At 37.8% G+C, this 17,687-nt stretch overlaps 1 protein-coding gene across 1 annotated transcript; it reads right to left on the reverse strand.

Annotated features, from left to right (window-relative positions):
* Window positions 1-672: 672 nt before the first annotated feature.
* On the reverse strand, window positions 673-7,822 carry LOC128240103 (uncharacterized). The gene is made up of 2 exons (XM_052956602.1): window positions 7,650-7,822; window positions 673-4,123 (listed from the first exon to the last, which is right to left on the reverse strand). The coding sequence occupies exon 2, from the start codon at window positions 4,118-4,120 to the stop codon at window positions 1,679-1,681; it is 2,442 nt and encodes an 813-aa protein (XP_052812562.1). The 5' UTR covers window positions 4,121-4,123; window positions 7,650-7,822; the 3' UTR covers window positions 673-1,678.
* Window positions 7,823-17,687: the final 9,865 nt, after the last annotated feature.

The raw sequence follows: 17,687 nt of genomic DNA on the forward strand, positions 1-17,687 counted from the left end.
ATTAAAACAATTGTTTTAATAGTGGTCAATCTTATTTGGGAGTAAGAGTGCATTTTAAAATGTACCTGTAATCGTCATAGGAAGTGAGAAAAAGGATCGAAATTAGCACAAGCTAACAAGCCCTATTCAATCCTGGGATTCAGTGTAAAAAGGGATTTCATTATTATTATTACATCTTATTATCTTTTCAACTTACATCGTCGGTTTGTGGCGTTTTCATTGGTTCCGCAAGGTACACATGCGGAAATATGCTCAGACACTCATACTTATGTTTTCCCCGTAGGAAAATTACACTAGCAAAAGCTCGAATTGACCTCGGTCCACTTATGCCAACACAATTTTAAAAAAGCTGCTTAGACCACTCGCCTGTGGAGACAACTGTCAATAGAGGTTTAATGAAATAGTAATTAATTCAAACATGCATTCTCATTAGAATAAGAGTGTCTCCCCTGCCTCATGCATATTCATCAAAACGAGATTGTGTCTGTCATTTTCCCATCGGTTTATATAAAGTGTAATGGATGAAAGTATCGTGGATGCCGTCGGTGATCCACTTATAGCATCCAACTTATTCAGGAAAATCGTGCACTTAGATAATTCGGGCTTGTTCGAAATCATCGTACAAGTATATGTATTCGGGCTTGTTTAATAAGGACTTAAAGATTTGAAAGGAACACGTTTTCAATATGGGCGCCGCCATGATAGACGATTTTTAAAGACCCGTTTTATTTTCGTGGTCATATATGTTGGATAACGGCCAAGATATTCCGATTGTAGTAACCCTGTGCTAGTATGTGTCACTTAACGAAGATGTCTATGTTTCAGGCGTTGTTACAGGAGAAACTGTCTGCCTTCATGAAGGGATACTTATCGCCATCATTCTCCTGTTGTCCATTGGAGTGTTAATATTTGCCTCAACTTCCTTCGTATTTTCGTACTTCGTACTATAAATTGAATTTAACGCATTTATTTTGCAACGGTTGTGAAACAAGTTATTACAATATTATATTAATCACTCGGCTTTGTGACCACAAACCAAGTACATATGCACCCAGGCCGAGAATCCAGCTCGTGACAATGGTGGAAATTGGCGCGCTTTATCCACTGCGCGTACCGGATATTAAAGTGATCCCTGCGACAATAGTTTATCTTTTAGCGCTGTAAGGAATAATATCTTAAGTTCACTATCGATTGTGTTGGGTTTGCAGGTGAAGTAGCATGTATCACATCATTGCGTATTTTCCTATACATACATATCTGTTTTGAAACATGTTATGGACTCTTGAAACGGTCAACATCGATACAGGCGTGTAAGGGTTCCAACCGTAAATCGTGTTCACCGGAACAGACGACAACCCAGATCAACCACATGCTTAAATTGAAATTGTATAGTTTTAAATAAAAATTATTCATACACCTATGATATCGTTGTTGGTTTGTTTTCTTCATTTATATGTATATTAATTTTTATGTGTACACTTGCAACCACGCACACCATATTGCAATGCATGAGCAGTCGAACCCCGTTGGCTCGAACTCGTTTGGCTCGCATTTCTCGTTTGCTCGAAATGGATGTAAAGGACGGGTTTGTTTATACTGAAGGTAAGCATGCCCGCTTGGCTCGAGTTTTCCGAGGCGGTCCCTGGGAGTTCGAGCCAACTTCCCAACATCTTCTCCTTCAAATACTCTTATAGTCAATCTGTAACGTATGTATTGTACTGTCCTTGTAAGTTGTAACAATAAGACGATCATTTCTCTCATCGTAAGCAATCCTTTGGCACCTGTACATATTTGAATTTTGAATAACACCGAAAGGTGTTCCATTTTGTGTCAGTGCGTGAACCGCCCCAGAGTACTCGACTACATAAATATACCCATATCTGTCTTGCGCGGCAGCCTTGGGCTGATCACATTCAAATGAAAACTTCTGATTTCCTTCAAGGTCAAATCCATGTACGACTCCTTCCGATTCACAGCATTGAATAACGAGCAGGGAACCAGTCTGACTAACAACAACATGCAGTGAATATCCATCGTCTATTGAAATATTGATCGTTTTAAACCTTTTGAAAGTGTCGTCAACATAACTTTGCATTTTGATAACTTTCCATTCATAATCGGGAGCTTGCATCGAAACAAGGGCTTCTCCGTTCGGTAACGAGTTTATGCTCTTTGGGTGCCAGGGTAGAGCCATGCATGACTTCAGCTTTAAGGCAGCATTTTCGTCAATAACAAACACGGCAATCATGTTCGTCCCCTTCTGGCAAATCAAAATGGATCTGTTTTCTCTAAGGGCCATTTGACCAGGAGGATATTTCATACCCAAGTCAGAGATTACCGAGAATTCCTGATTAGTAATCATTAGTCTATTATGCAGTGTTTCAGAAAATACGATATTCCCATTTCTCAACACAAGAACGTCAGTAATCCAGCCTTGTTGTGGATATGGTAACTTCAAGGTTGTACTGAAAGTGTGTTTCAAAACAGGCCTATTGATGTTGTTGTTGTTGTTGTTATGGCTCGGTGTTCCATATGGTCTTCTGGTAAGCAATGCCTCTTTCAACGAAAATCCAACGTCCTTTGCGTCTTGTGGTTTGGTATGTGTGTCTCTTTCAGCAGTTCGTTTGTATTTTACTATGGTGAATGTCTCGTCTACGTCTTCACTATCAGCTTGATGAATCTTAGCAGATTGTTTGTTAACAATATCGTTTTGGTCGTGTATTCCAGAAACTTTGTATTTGTCTATGGTGGTTGTCTCGTCTACATCTTCACTATCAGCTTGAAGAATCTCAGCAGATTGTTTGACAACAATATCGTTTTGGTCGTGTGTTCCAGAAACTTTGTATTTTTCTATGGTGGTTGTCTCGTCTACATCTCCTTCACTATTAGCTTGATGAATCTCAGCAGATTGTTTGATAACAATATCGTTTTGGTCGTGTATTCCAGAAACTGCACCTTGTACACTTTTACTGGCAGTTTGAACATATGATTCTGCAGAAATCGCCCGAAGTAATCTTTCCGGTGATATTTGAACAGGTGGGAACGATGAAAGCGTCTGTTTTTCAAAATCAATTTCAACCCCTCTGCAACCTAGTTCCAAAATTTCAGTCTCAACATTTTTTATTTTTACCTTCGTTAAAGTGGACTGAAAATGAGTTTCACGGGTATTTACATTCCTCTGATAATTTTTCGTTATTATTTTCAAAACAGTTGGAAATAAGTAGGAACGCTTCACATCCGACCCAATTGTCTCTTTTAGCTGTATGGCTATGCTTTCAATTTCTTCTAGGTTGGCTTTGAGTTCAGCTTTTGTTTTGTTTAATTGTGTTGATTGGTCGTCCATAACTTCATCGAAAGTCTTCAGACAAGCTTTCTCACGTAGATCAATAAAATGTAAAGCTTTTTGTCGATGGTTTTCAAATGTCTTCTCTATTTCTAATCGCTGATTTCCAGATGATTTTCTAGCGTTATCTATTTCATTAATCAGCTGTGTATTGTATTCCTTAGCTGCTTCAAGATCGCTTATCACTGCCATACGTATTTCATCTTTCCGAATTATCTCACCGGCGTCTTCCAAATCAACAATGCTGTCACAGTGCCGATGGTTATGTTCCCTGATAATGCATATGCGACAAATGAATTCGTCATGGCTGCAACAGTAAAACTCAACGTTCCTTCCAAGATGTGTTGAGCAACGTTTATGACTCTCATCTGTTGTGTCAATAGCCTCTCTCTTGGAGCTTGTTTTTCCTGAAACTTGGTCTTCAACTATGTACGTGTACATTGGAGGCCCGAGTGTTGTGTTAATCTCTTCAAAAGTGCTAGCTTTGCCGTGCTGCTCAGTAAGAACATTCTCGGTTTCAATTTCTTCAGATGGCTTGGACGCCAATATCCGTAACTGGCATATCCATTCAGGGATGGATGATATTGAAGCAGGACATTGAAACATCGTCGTGCATTGCGGACACTTTAGAACTTTCATCTTCTTTTTGCGCGTTTTTTTGTTTGCCATAAAGCAGACGGTGATGTATTCAGTAAGACAGTCCTCACAGAGAGCATGATGACATTCTGGTAATATTCTTGCATCCTTTGGTTCACTGACACACAGGACGCAAGGCATGGTCTGCAATGGAAACAGAAACTAAATAAACCATACATAGTTTGCATCCTAACACCCGAAGAAGTTCTAAATTGAAAGAGCTTTTTGGTTTAAACAGTATTTATTTTTTATAACAAATAAGCATTTAAAACATACACATAAAAGAGCTTTTAAAAGGCCTAGTTTCAGGAATTTTTGGCATGACAATCCCCTGCTGTGTTTCTCCAGCTGATTGCACCGATGTCACAGTAGGGGCCAACTTCCTGTGTATTGGCTCAGGGCCATTTAGGGTCCAATTCTATAACAAAACCGCCAAAACTGCATTCAGAGTATAAGACAATTAGGCAAATAGATTTTGATCAATACACAGATGTTGTGTACAATACATGTTATTTGTGCGTTTTTTTCCACTTTTTGTGAAAGGGGGGGGGGGGGCACTGAAAGTAAATGGAATTAACTAGGCCTTTAAGCTACATATGTTCTTAGATAAAGAGGATACTTGTTGTCTGTATTGAAAGATGGCAAAAAAAAAATCACCAAAATGAGCACCCAATTCGCAAGCGATTTACACTTGGTGTTCACAGGGTTAAAGATGCATTCTTACTCCCATATAAGATTTACCACAATTAAAACACTTGTTTCAATACACATGTATGCCAAAAAGGGTGAATAAATGTCAAAAACAATTGTTCTTATCAAAGATACCGAGTTTAATTTGAAAGAAAAGTGCATAAAACACGGTTTTTCTACCCTATTAAACGATAGTAGATCACAGTAAATACTTTAGCATTCACCAATCAATTAATATCTTTGCGTTTTCAGCTATTAAATACAGGGTTGCAATCTTGTAATCAGTCCTTATTTTCTCTATAAATGTATTATTTAGTGAGAAGTTGAGGGTGAATCCCTCAAAATGTATGTTTGTTATACATGTGTATGCATTGACTTTGAATAAGAGTGTCACTTTAAAAGTTTTTTCAACCTTGCACTGAAACAAACAATTTCTCTTTTTATCATATGCCTAAAATGTACATATCAAGTGTATTAACAGTTTATTGAAGATTTTCAAAATTGCTCGCAAAATTGAGTGCGAACGGTAACGTCATTTCTGAAATTTTGTCGTTGAAATTGTGTCCAAACCCTGTGCACGGTGACGGTTGATTTGGACATAAAAGCTGGCTAATATTAAACAATAGCGCTATGATGGCCCAAAACGCTCACCTAAGCAACGGGCCACAACTAAATAAAGCATCATAAAAATGTTGCATTTTAAACATATCTTTACTGATGACGATGCCTTGTTTTATATTTGTTTTATACCTGTTTTATTGACTTTGGCCTGGTAGTTTCAGAGATTTTTTTAAAGCAAAACAGTAAGTCGGCCATTTTGTTGTTGTTGTTGATGATCAATATCAATGCCTTGTGGTATTTTTGTAGATGGTCATGCAATGAACCTTCCTGTAAAGTTTCAGTGAATCGGGCCTTGTAGTTTCAGAGGAGATGTTTTTTAAAGCAAAACAGAAAGTTGGCCAGATTGTTGTTGTTGTTGATCAATCGCAACCCCTTGCTGCATTTTCCTAGAAGGTTACCCAAGGAAGCTTCGTGTAAAGTTTCATTGAATTTGGACTGGTAGTTTTAGAGGAAATGTTTTTTAAAGCAAAACAGGAAGTTGGTCATTTTGTTGTTGTTGTTGTTGATCAGTCTTGACCCCTTGTTGTATTTTTGTAGAGGGTCACCTAAGGAAGCTTCCGGTAAAGTTTCATTGAATTTGGAGTCGTAGTCTAGAGATGTTTTTTAAGCAAAACAGGAAGTCAGCCATTTTGTTGTTGTTGCTGTTGTTGCTGTTGTTGTTGTTTTTGCTGTTGATCAATCTTGATCCCTTGTTGTATTTTTGTAGAGGGTCACCCAAGGAAGCTTCCGGTAAAGTTTCATTGAATTTGGAGTGGTAGTTTCAGAGGAGATGTTTTTTACAGAAAAACAGGAAGTCAGCCATTTTGTTGTTGTTGCTGTTGTTTTTGTTGTTGTTGTTGATGATCAATCGTGACGCCTTGTTGTATTCTTGTAGAGGGTCACCCAAGGAAGCTTCCGGTAAAGTTTCATTGAATTTGGACTGGTAGTTCAAGAAGCGAAGATGTTTTTAAGTAATTGTTGACAGACGGACGGACGGACGGACTGACGACGGACACAGACCGTTCACAATAGCTCACCTTGAATACTTCGTGCTCTGGTGAGGTAATAAAGACAGGGATAACTTTAAATTCATATTTTTACTCTTTGAAACCGTCAAATATCATTCTAATTTAACTGATAACTATACTACAAGTATAGTGTGCGCCGTTAAAGGCTCAAGGTTATGGCGTTACTAAGGCTGAACGAGAGGTATACCACGTACGAAACACGTTTACGTAATCTGGTATTAAATGTACAATAATGTAAAACGTTCATGCCATGGGCCATGGTTTGGGCCATGGGTCATGGTTTGGGCCATGGTGTAATTTATTTATACGATATGCGTGTTCAAGGCACAACCGTTGAAATCTGGCACTATATTGAATATCCCTTTTATCCCTCTTATTTTGTAAAGATATTTAAAATAACTGTCTCCCTCTTTTCCATAATAAGATACATATTTCATACATGTGCGACCATAAAAAATACACAACCATTTTATTTCCGCCACTCGGGACAAAGTCACCCTTCTTCGTATAATTAAACTCTTATCGACACTGCTGACTAATCTTATTTGTCCACATGTTGTCATGTATGTATGACCTGAGTGTAACAAAGATATTTGTTGTTGTTGTTGTTGTTGAGGTTACGAAAAGTATAAAGTCCAAGTCTTTACGCCCTTGTATTAAATTACAAAGAATCATCTTCGTTACATTAGTTTAATAAAATGAATGCGAATAATTGTACTAGTTCGAATAATTCAGCAAATTCCATCATCAAAACTCAGTTAGAAAGAGAGCAACAATTACATACATGTTCTATTATTATTATGCATCTATCTATATCACAATTCTGTCTGTGTTATGGGCTGGTGGCCTTTCATTACAAATAAACATTCGAATCCTTATTCGTAATGACATGAAGATTTGTAGTCTTGCCAAGGTACTTGAGTCTGAACCCAGACTTGACACTGGGCCACCGGTGAGCCCATACGACTGGTCTACTCATACAGTTGTAACGGTCGGCTGTAGGCTGCGGATGTGCGTTCATAGTATGACATTCCGTTATAGACGGAAGTACGTTCATAGTTTGTATGTTTACTTGGTAATATGCAAATAAGCAAAGCCCGGGCTCTGTGTGGATTAAGAATTTACTGTATATAAAGACCAGCGGACCCCTTCAGGGTCGAGCATGCTTTTCTCTGAAGGGATCTGTTGGCCCTGATTGACGTCGCACGTTGTACAATCTAATCCATTCAGCAACGAAAATAAGTTTACATGACTATATATATATATATAATACACTACCATTTATCAGTGTTAATATTGAAACTGTGATAAGAACATGTGTGTAACTCAACAGAAATGAATCAAGTGCTTACTTCCTACTTCCTCGCTTTCAGTTGAGTTCTACTTTCTATGATACTTTTCTAAAAGCATCGGTGTTCGACGTGTCGCTCTAATGCTTAATATGTTTCACATTGAAACCTGGAAAGAAAAGAACTATGATACTTCCAACGATGATCCAATTAATTTGATACTGATAATCTTTATCTTTATCTGAAATTATAACGTTGTGAGAACAACTAGACGAGGCGGTTAAATAACACTATCAAAATTGGAAATCGGTTCTTATAATTTACTGAGTGATGAGTTAGATCCCTTGAAAGTATCATAAATAAATTTAATTCTTAGGCAATAAATTAAATTATATTGGGTAGTAATTCGTTCATACCTATAGAAAATAAATTTGCTAGGTAGCACTTGTTGGCTTGGGTTAGTTACGGTTATAAGTGCATAAGTGGGTATATTTTCATAAGGGAAAACTAAATAAGGTTGTTATGTGAGAACGTTCGTCCGTCTGTCCCGTTTTTGTCCGGTTCATATCTTTATTATTCAAGGTCGGATTTTAAAATTATTTGACAGAATGGCCATCATAGCATGAGGATGTGTCACATACCTTCAAGGTCAAGGTCACAACAACATTCTGCACTTAGTATATTTTGCTGCATTATTGACAATTCTGTGGCGCGTTTACCTTCAGTGCAACACATTCCAATTGATTTTAATTGTCCTATGCAGGCAGTTTTTCATACACTTGCGCGTGCGGGGTAATAATCACAATCTGTGATAGCTCTTGTTCAACATATATATCAAACATCAGATTGCAGCATTAAATGGTGTACTAGTATATACATGATACATTGAAACGAATGAAAACAAAGCAGTGCTAATGTGGGTTTTAAGTATGATTAAACAAGTAGGCGATGGTATATATTCACTGATATTGCCCAGTTGTTGTATAATGGTGTCGGCTCACAACGAGATTCCACAAAAGAGAAGAACGTACGTCCTTGTGGGATAGCATAATTCACTGCTGTGGCGTGGATGCCTTTAAGTGGCTAATGCTTGAAACTCACCAGGGCCAGTGTGCAAATGTGTTTCAATGTGCAACAACGAATTCTCATAATTGTTTAATGTTTCACCCAATTGCTAAGGCGTTAATTAACTTACTTGTAGTTAAGAAAGTGTGAGTTGAGTGAATATCAGATACTTGATACTGATAGTAGTGATGTTCTTATAATGCTTACATGTTTTAGGCTAAAGTGATCCATGTCGTTTTTGTAACGTGTTACTATGCTACATGTACGCTATGTTTTTTTTGTAAATTAACGTGTGTTATGTACATAATATTTGTTTATCTATGTATTCTAGTCTACTTGCAAATATGTTATGCCCTCCATTACTGGAGGAACAAAACGTACCTATCTTTCATCTTTGTTATATGTAACATTACTCCAGTTCACGACCTTATTATGAATTTGCAGAAAATATTTAAGCTTTAACGCTATTTTCTCCACAAATTATGAACACTTTGTCTGTTGATTTTCACACCAGAAAACCACACCAAGATAGGATCATTTTTATATTGTCATCATTTCTTTACTGTCACTATCTATAACGTCCATGTGTCACTGTCATGGCCGCATCTCTGAATCCATTCACCCAAGAAAAAGATCCTGAAAAATATCATTCAAAACCACATTAATGTCTTCAAATATGGTATAAACCATGTGCAAACTTGAAAAAAAACATACCATAACGCAATTTAGGGAAAATATGATTTTTTAGAACTACTTGAAGGGATACAACGACCCGGAAGCATTTCGTAGTAGGCAAACACCTAATACAAATTATAATATTTTAGTAATTTATATCAGGGTCGAATCAATGAAACAGATAATATTCGAGGGGAGAATGCGAAATAAATCTAAATGACATTAAATAAATTATTAGATTGAACCATTTCGCTTTCACCCCCTCGATATGATAACGATATTTTGTTGTCTTTTGCTACTTTTCGCCATCTACAAATCGAGACAACGAAACGACAAAAATTAACGAGTGGCGATAAAAAGGACGATAGACGACTGGTTTTAATTGTCATCTCACAGCGTCATTTTTAACGCATAATTTCAGGTAAATAATACAAGTTGTGTCCTTAATTTATGAACATTGCCTCATATATACGACAGCGAATCGTACACGTGCTGGTAAATAATACATAGAAAATACTAGGTTAGTGCCGTGGAAGGAGGAAGTTTATCTGGCAAGGCGGGGGAATCAATCGGGTGAGCCAAAGGCCGTGATCTACTATTCTAACAAACTGAAGTTTACACGGCAGCTTGTTGTTAGACCGATTTGCATGCAAGTGACAAGATAAAAGTAGCGTCTCCGATATGTAAACATTGTACCGTAGACGCGACAGCTATGTACACGTTTGCAGGTTTTAGGAGAGGAAGTACAGTCTTATATGTCGTGGGGTGAAAACGCAAAGGCTCTATCTGCTTCTTCATTTAATGTCACTAAGAACATTTTCGCATTCAGCCCTCGATATGCAAACTGGATAGTATATACGACAGCGATTCATACGCGTGCAGACAATTGTGTAAATAGTGTCCATAATATAAGACCATTGCACCTTATAAACGACAGCAATTCATACGCGTGCAGACAATTGTATAAAAAGTGTCCATAATATAAGACCATTGCACCTTATATACGACAGCGATTCATACGCGTGCAGACAATTGTGTAAATAGTGTCCATAATATAAGACCATTGCACCTTATATACGACAGCGATTCATACGCGTGCAGACAATTGTATAAATAGTGTCCATAATATAAGACCATTGCACCTTATATACGACAGCGATTCATACGCGTGCAGACAATTGTGTAAATAGTGTCCATAATATAAGACCATTGCACCTTATATACGACAGCGATTCATACGCGTGCAGACAATAGTGTAAATAGTGTCAATAATATAAGACCATTGCACCTTATATACGACAGCGATTCATACGCGTGCAGACAATTGTGTAAATAGTGTCCATGATATAAGACAATTGCACCTTATATACGACACCGATTCATACGCGTGCAGACAATAGTGCAAATAGTGTCCATAATATAAGACCATTGCACCTTATATACGACAGCGATTCATACGCGTGCGGATAATAGTGTAAATAGTGTCCATGATATAAGACCATTGCACCTTATATACGACAGCGATTCATACGCGTGCGGATAATAGTGTAAATATTGTCCATGATATAAGACCATTGCACCTTATATACGACAGCGATTCATACGCGTGGAGACAATTGTATAAATAGTGTCCATAATATAAGACCTTTGCACCTTATATACGACAGCGATTCATACGCGTGCGGAATAATAGTGTAAATAGTGTCCAAGATATAAGACCATTGCACCTTATATACGACAGCGATTCATACGCGTGCAGACAATAGTGTAAATAGTGTCCATAATATAAGACCATTGCACCTTATATACGACAGCGATTCATACGCGTGCAGACAATAGTGTAAATAGTGTCCATGATATAAGACCATTGCACCTTATATACGACAGCGATTCATACGCGTGCAGACAATAGTGTAAATAGTGTCCATGATATAAGACCATTGCACCTTATATACGACAGCGATTCATACGCGTGCGGATAATAGTGTAAATAGTGTCCATGATATAAGACCATTGCACCTTATATACGACAGCGATTCATACGCGTGCAGACAATTGTGTAAATAGTGTCCATAATATAAGACCATTGCACCTTATATACGACAGCGATTCATACGCGTGCAGACAATTGTGTAAATAGTGTCCATGATATAAGACCATTGCACCTTATATACGACAGCGATTCATACGCATGCAAACAATAGTGTAAATAGTGTCCATGATATAAGACCATTGCACCTTATATACGACAGCGATTCATACGCATGCAGACAATTGTGTATATAAGACCATTGCACCTTATATACGACAGCGATTTATACGCGTGCAGACAATAGGTGTAAATATTGTCCATGATATAAGACCATTGCACCTTATATACGACAGCGATTCATACGCGTGCAGACAATAGTGTAAATAGTGTCCATGATATAAGACATTGCACCTTATATACGACAGCGATTCATACTAGTAGCAGACAATAGTGTAAATAGTGTCCATGATATAAGACCATTGCACCTTATATACGACAGCGATTCATACGCGTGCAGACAATAGTGTAAATAGTGTCCATAATATAAGACCATTGCACCTTATATACGACAGCGATTCATACGCGTGCGGATAATAGTGTAAATAGTGTCCATGATATAAGACCATTGCACCTTATATACGACAGCGATTCATACGCGTGCGGATAATAGTGTAAATATTGTCCATGATATAAGACCATTGCACCTTATATACGACAGCGATTCATACGCGTGGAGACAATTGTATAAATAGTGTCCATAATATAAGACCATTGCACCTTATATACGACAGCGATTCATACGCGTGCGGATAATAGTGTAAATAGTGTCCAAGATATAAGACCATTGCACCTTATATACGACAGCGATTCATACGCGTGCAGACAATTGTGTAAATAGTGTCCATAATATAAGACCATTGCACCTTATATACGACAGCGATTCATACGCGTGCAGACAATAGTGTAAATAGTGTCCATGATATAAGACCATTGCACCTTATATACGACAGCGATTCATACGCGTGCAGACAATAGTGTAAATATTGTCCATGATATAAGACCATTGCACCTTATATACGACAGCGATTCATACGCGTGCAGACAATAGTGTAAATAGTGTCCATAACATAAGACCATTGCACCTTATATACGACAGCGATTCATACGCGTGCGGATAATAGTGTAAATAGTGTCCATGATATAAGACCATTGCACCTTATATACGACAGCGATTCATACGCGTGCAGACAATAGTGTAAATAGTGTCCATAATATAAGACCATTGCACCTTATATACGACAGCGATTCATACGCGTGCAGACAATAATGTAAATATTGTCCATGATATAAGACCATTGCACCTTATACACGAATATAAGACCATTGCACCTTATATACGACAGCGATTCATACCCGTGCAGACAATTGTGTAAATAGTGTTCATGATACAAGACCATTGCACCTTATATACTGATGTGCCCCAGCACATATGGACAGTGTCGTTAATGCTAATTAAATGGACTTACCTTTAAAATGACTGTATTCGTATTAATTAATGAATATTTTCTTTGGGAGTTTCCGTGATTTCGCAGATTGTGATGCTGTACCCCAATTATTACAAATGCACTGGCTTGAAAACTGCCTAGTAGCATATTAAATTCATGGCGTACATGTCATGTTCATTATTTTTGTAGCAATCATCACAATTTTCATATTTGGCATCCATATATTAATTGTCTCTGGTTAACAATTGCATGATACTGTACTGTATACTGCAGTCGCAATCTGTGCAACTAAATGTTCACTGCAAGTTCTCACATTTAAAAAAGTCGTAAAATATGCGTTTGTAAGAGAATTTCAAGATGATTGTTGATTGCGTAACGTAAAAATGCACAAGTCTTATATTTCTGCTAAATGATTTCACGTTTTGTTCAGGTTTTAACTCACAAACCTGGTAAATGTAAATCCGTCAAACATTGTTTTTGTCCCTAGCAAGTCATGGTTTGCATGGCTAATTTCTTTCCAAGGGATATAACTTTTGTTGTTAAACTCTACGGTAAACATAGCACTGTATTGTAATTTTAAGGTTTCTGTATAGCTTTTCTAAAAGTCGTTTGATTGCTGAGAAAATGCGATGTAGATTTAGCTATCAGCAGAATTATTTAGCCGCCATCATGTATCATTCAACGATTGTATTTTTGGACCGAGTCGATTCATCTTTATGCGATCGATCGCAAATTCTTCGATCGATCAGCTGTTGTCGATGCACATTTTTGGTGTCGATCTAGAAGTCGATCGTAAGTCGATCGCGAGTCGATGCCGTCGTCTGCTCTGGAGTATTTAAAGAGCGGATTTTTTCATCAGAGGGGAGTAGGAATTTGGTCTTTTTCGGGGCAGGGGGGGGGGGGTACGCAAAAATTGTACAGAGTGTATAGAAAACAAATTAATTTAAGCACATTTGAGCACATTTTGATCAAGCTTAAGTATAAGAGATTAAAAATAAATAACGTAACGATTAAATCAGCATTTATTTACGCAGTTTGCTGAAATTTCATAGATGTTAGGAATTTTCACGAATACTCAGAACCTTGTACTTGTTATTTTACGTTGGCAGAAGATTATTGTGTCATTTCTTATGTTAAGAAGAAATTCCTGACAATAAACGTTAGAACTTTATATGGATTTGGTACCATTTCTCATCCCCGGGACTATGTAATCATTAAATGGTGCCGAGTATAAGCTATTTGGGCCAAATAGCCGAGTATGGTGAAACTTGGAAAACGATAGCCATCCTGAGTAATTATAATAGAGCTATCAAGCGTCGGAGAGCGCGGCAGAGTCGTCGGGAAGCGCCGCTGACGGACGGGCATCGCACGAGAGGCGAGCCCACAACAATACGACACCGATTCATACGCGTGCAGACAATTGTGTAAATAGTGTCCATGATATAAAACCATTGCACCTTATATACGACAGCAATTCATACGCATGCAGACAATTGTGTATATAAGACCATTGCACCTTATATACGACAGCGATTCATACGCGTGCGGATAATAGTGTAAATAGTGTCCATGATATAAGACCATTGCACCTTATATACGACAGCGATTCATACGCGTGCAGACAATTGTGTAAATAGTGTCCATGATATAAGACATTGCACCTTATATACGACAGCGATTCATACGCGTGCAGACAATAGTGTAAATAGTGTCCATGATATAAGACCATTGCACCTTATATACGACAGCGATTCATACGCGTGCAGACAATAGTGTAAATAGTGTCCATGATATAAGACCATTGCACCTTATATACGACAGCGATTCATACGCGTGCAGACAATTGTGTAAATAGTGTCCATGATATAAGACCATTGCACCTTATATACGACAGCGATTCATACGCATGCAAACAATAGTGTAAATAGTGTCCATGATATAAGACCATTGCACCTTATATACGACAGCGATTCATACGCATGCAGACAATTGTGTATATAAGACCATTGCACCTTATATACGACAGCGATTTATACGCGTGCAGACAATAGTGTAAATATTGTCCATGATATAAGACCATTGCACCTTATATACGACAGCGATTCATACGCGTGCAGACAATAGTGTAAATAGTGTCCATGATATAAGACATTGCACCTTATATACGACAGCGATTCATACTAGTACAGACAATAGTGTAAATAGTGTCCATGATATAAGACCATTGCACCTTATATACGACAGCGATTCATACGCGTGCAGACAATAGTGTAAATAGTGTCCATAACATAAGACCATTGCACCTTATATACGACAGCGATTCATACGCCTGCGGATAATAGTGTAAATAGTGTCCATGATATAAGACCATTGCACCTTATATACGACAGCGATTCATACGCGTGCAGACAATTGTGTAAATAGTGTCCATGATATAAGACCATTGCACCTTATATACGACAGCGATTCATACGCGTGCAGACAATAGTGTAAATAGTGTCCATGATATAAGACCATTGCACCTTATATACGACAGCGATTCATACCCATGCAAACAATAGTGTAAATAGTGTCCATGATATAAGACCATTGCACCTTATATACGACAGCGATTCATACGCATGCAGACAATTGTGTATATAAGACCATTGCACCTTATATACGACAGCGATTCATACGCGTGCAGACAATTGTGTAAATATTGTCCATGATATAAGACCATTGCACCTTATATACGACAGCGATTCATACGCGTGCAGACAATAGTGTAAATAGTGTCCATGATATAAGACATTGCACCTTATATACGACAGCGATTCATACGCGTGCAGACAATTGTGTAAATAGTGTCCATGATATAAGACCATTGCACCTTATATACGACAGCGATTCATACGCGTGCAGACAATAGTGCAAATAGTGTCCATGATATAAGACCATTGCACCTTATATACGACAGCGATTCATACGCGTGCGGATAATAGTGTAAATAGTGTCCATGATATAAGACCATTGCACCTTATATACGACAGCGATTCATACGCGTGCGGATAATAGTGTAAATATTGTCCATGATATAAGACCATTGCACCTTATATACGACAGCGATTCATACGCGTGGAGACAATTGTATAAATAGTGTCCATAATATAAGACCATTGCACCTTATATACGACAGCGATTCATACGCGTGCGGATAATAGTGTAAATAGTGTCCAAGATATAAGACCATTGCACCTTATATACGACAGCGATTCATACGCGTGCAGACAATTGTGTAAATAGTGTCCATAATATAAGACCATTGCACCTTATATACGACAGCGATTCATACGCGTGCAGACAATAGTGTAAATAGTGTCCATAATATAAGACCATTGCACCTTATATACGACAGCGATTCATACGCGTGCAGACAATAGTGTAAATATTGTCCATGATATAAGACCATTGCACCTTATATACGACAGCGATTCATACGCGTGCAGACAATAGTGTAAATAGTGTCCATAACATAAGACCGTTGCACCTTATATACGACAGCGATTCATACGCGTGCGGATAATAGTGTAAATAGTGTCCATGATATAAGACCATTGCACCTTATATACGACAGCGATTCATACGCGTGCAGACAATAGTGTAAATAGTGTTCATAACATAAGACCATTGCACCTTATATACGACAGCGATTCATACGCGTGCAGACAATAATGTAAATATTGTCCATGATATAAGACCATTGCACCTTATACACGAATATAAGACCATTGCACCTTATATACGACAGCGATTCATACCCGTGCAGACAATTGTGTAAATAGTGTTCATGATACAAGACCATTGCACCTTATATACTGATGTGCCCCAGCACATATGGACAGTGTCGTTAATGCTAATTAAATGGACTTACCTTTAAAATGACTGTATTCGTATTAATTAATGAATATTTTCTTTGGGAGTTTCCGTGATTTCGCAGATTGTGATGCTGTACCCCAATTATTACAAATGCACTGGCTTGAAAACTGCCTAGTAGCATATTAAATTCATGGCGTACATGTCATGTTCATTATTTTTGTAGCAATCATCACAATTTTCATATTTGGCATCCATATATTAATTGTCTCTGGTTAACAATTGCATGATACTGTACTGTATACTGCAGTCGCAATCTGTGCAACTAAATGTTCACTGCAAGTTCTCACATTTAAAAAAGTCGTAAAATATGCGTTTGTAAGAGAATTTCAAGATGATTGTTGATTGCGTAACGTAAAAATGCACAAGTCTTATATTTCTGCTAAATGATTTCACGTTTTGTTCAGGTTTTAACTCACAAACCTGGTAAATGTAAATCCGTCAAACATTGTTTTTGTCCCTAGCAAGTCATGGTTTGCATGGCTAATTTCTTTCCAAGGGATATAACTTTTGTTGTTAAACTCTACGGTAAACATAGCACTGTATTGTAATTTTAAGGTTTCTGTATAGCTTTTCTAAAAGTCGTTTGATTGCTGAGAAAATGCGATGTAGATTTAGCTATCAGCAGAATTATTTAGCCGCCATCATGTATCATTCAACGATTGTATTTTTGGACCGAGTCGATTCATCTTTATGCGATCGATCGCAAATTCTTCGATCGATCAGCTGTTGTCGATGCACATTTTTGGTGTCGATCTAGAAGTCGATCGTAAGTCGATCGCGAGTCGATGCCGTCGTCTGCTCTGGAGTATTTAAAGAGCGGATTTTTTCATCAGAGGGGAGTAGGAATTTGGTCTTTTTCGGGGCAGGGGGGGGGGGGGGGTACGCAAAAATTGTACAGAGTGTATA

The sequence above is a fragment of the Mya arenaria genome, chromosome 7 (genome assembly GCF_026914265.1).
Source record: "Mya arenaria isolate MELC-2E11 chromosome 7, ASM2691426v1".
Classification (NCBI taxonomy): domain Eukaryota; kingdom Metazoa; phylum Mollusca; class Bivalvia; order Myida; family Myidae; genus Mya; species Mya arenaria.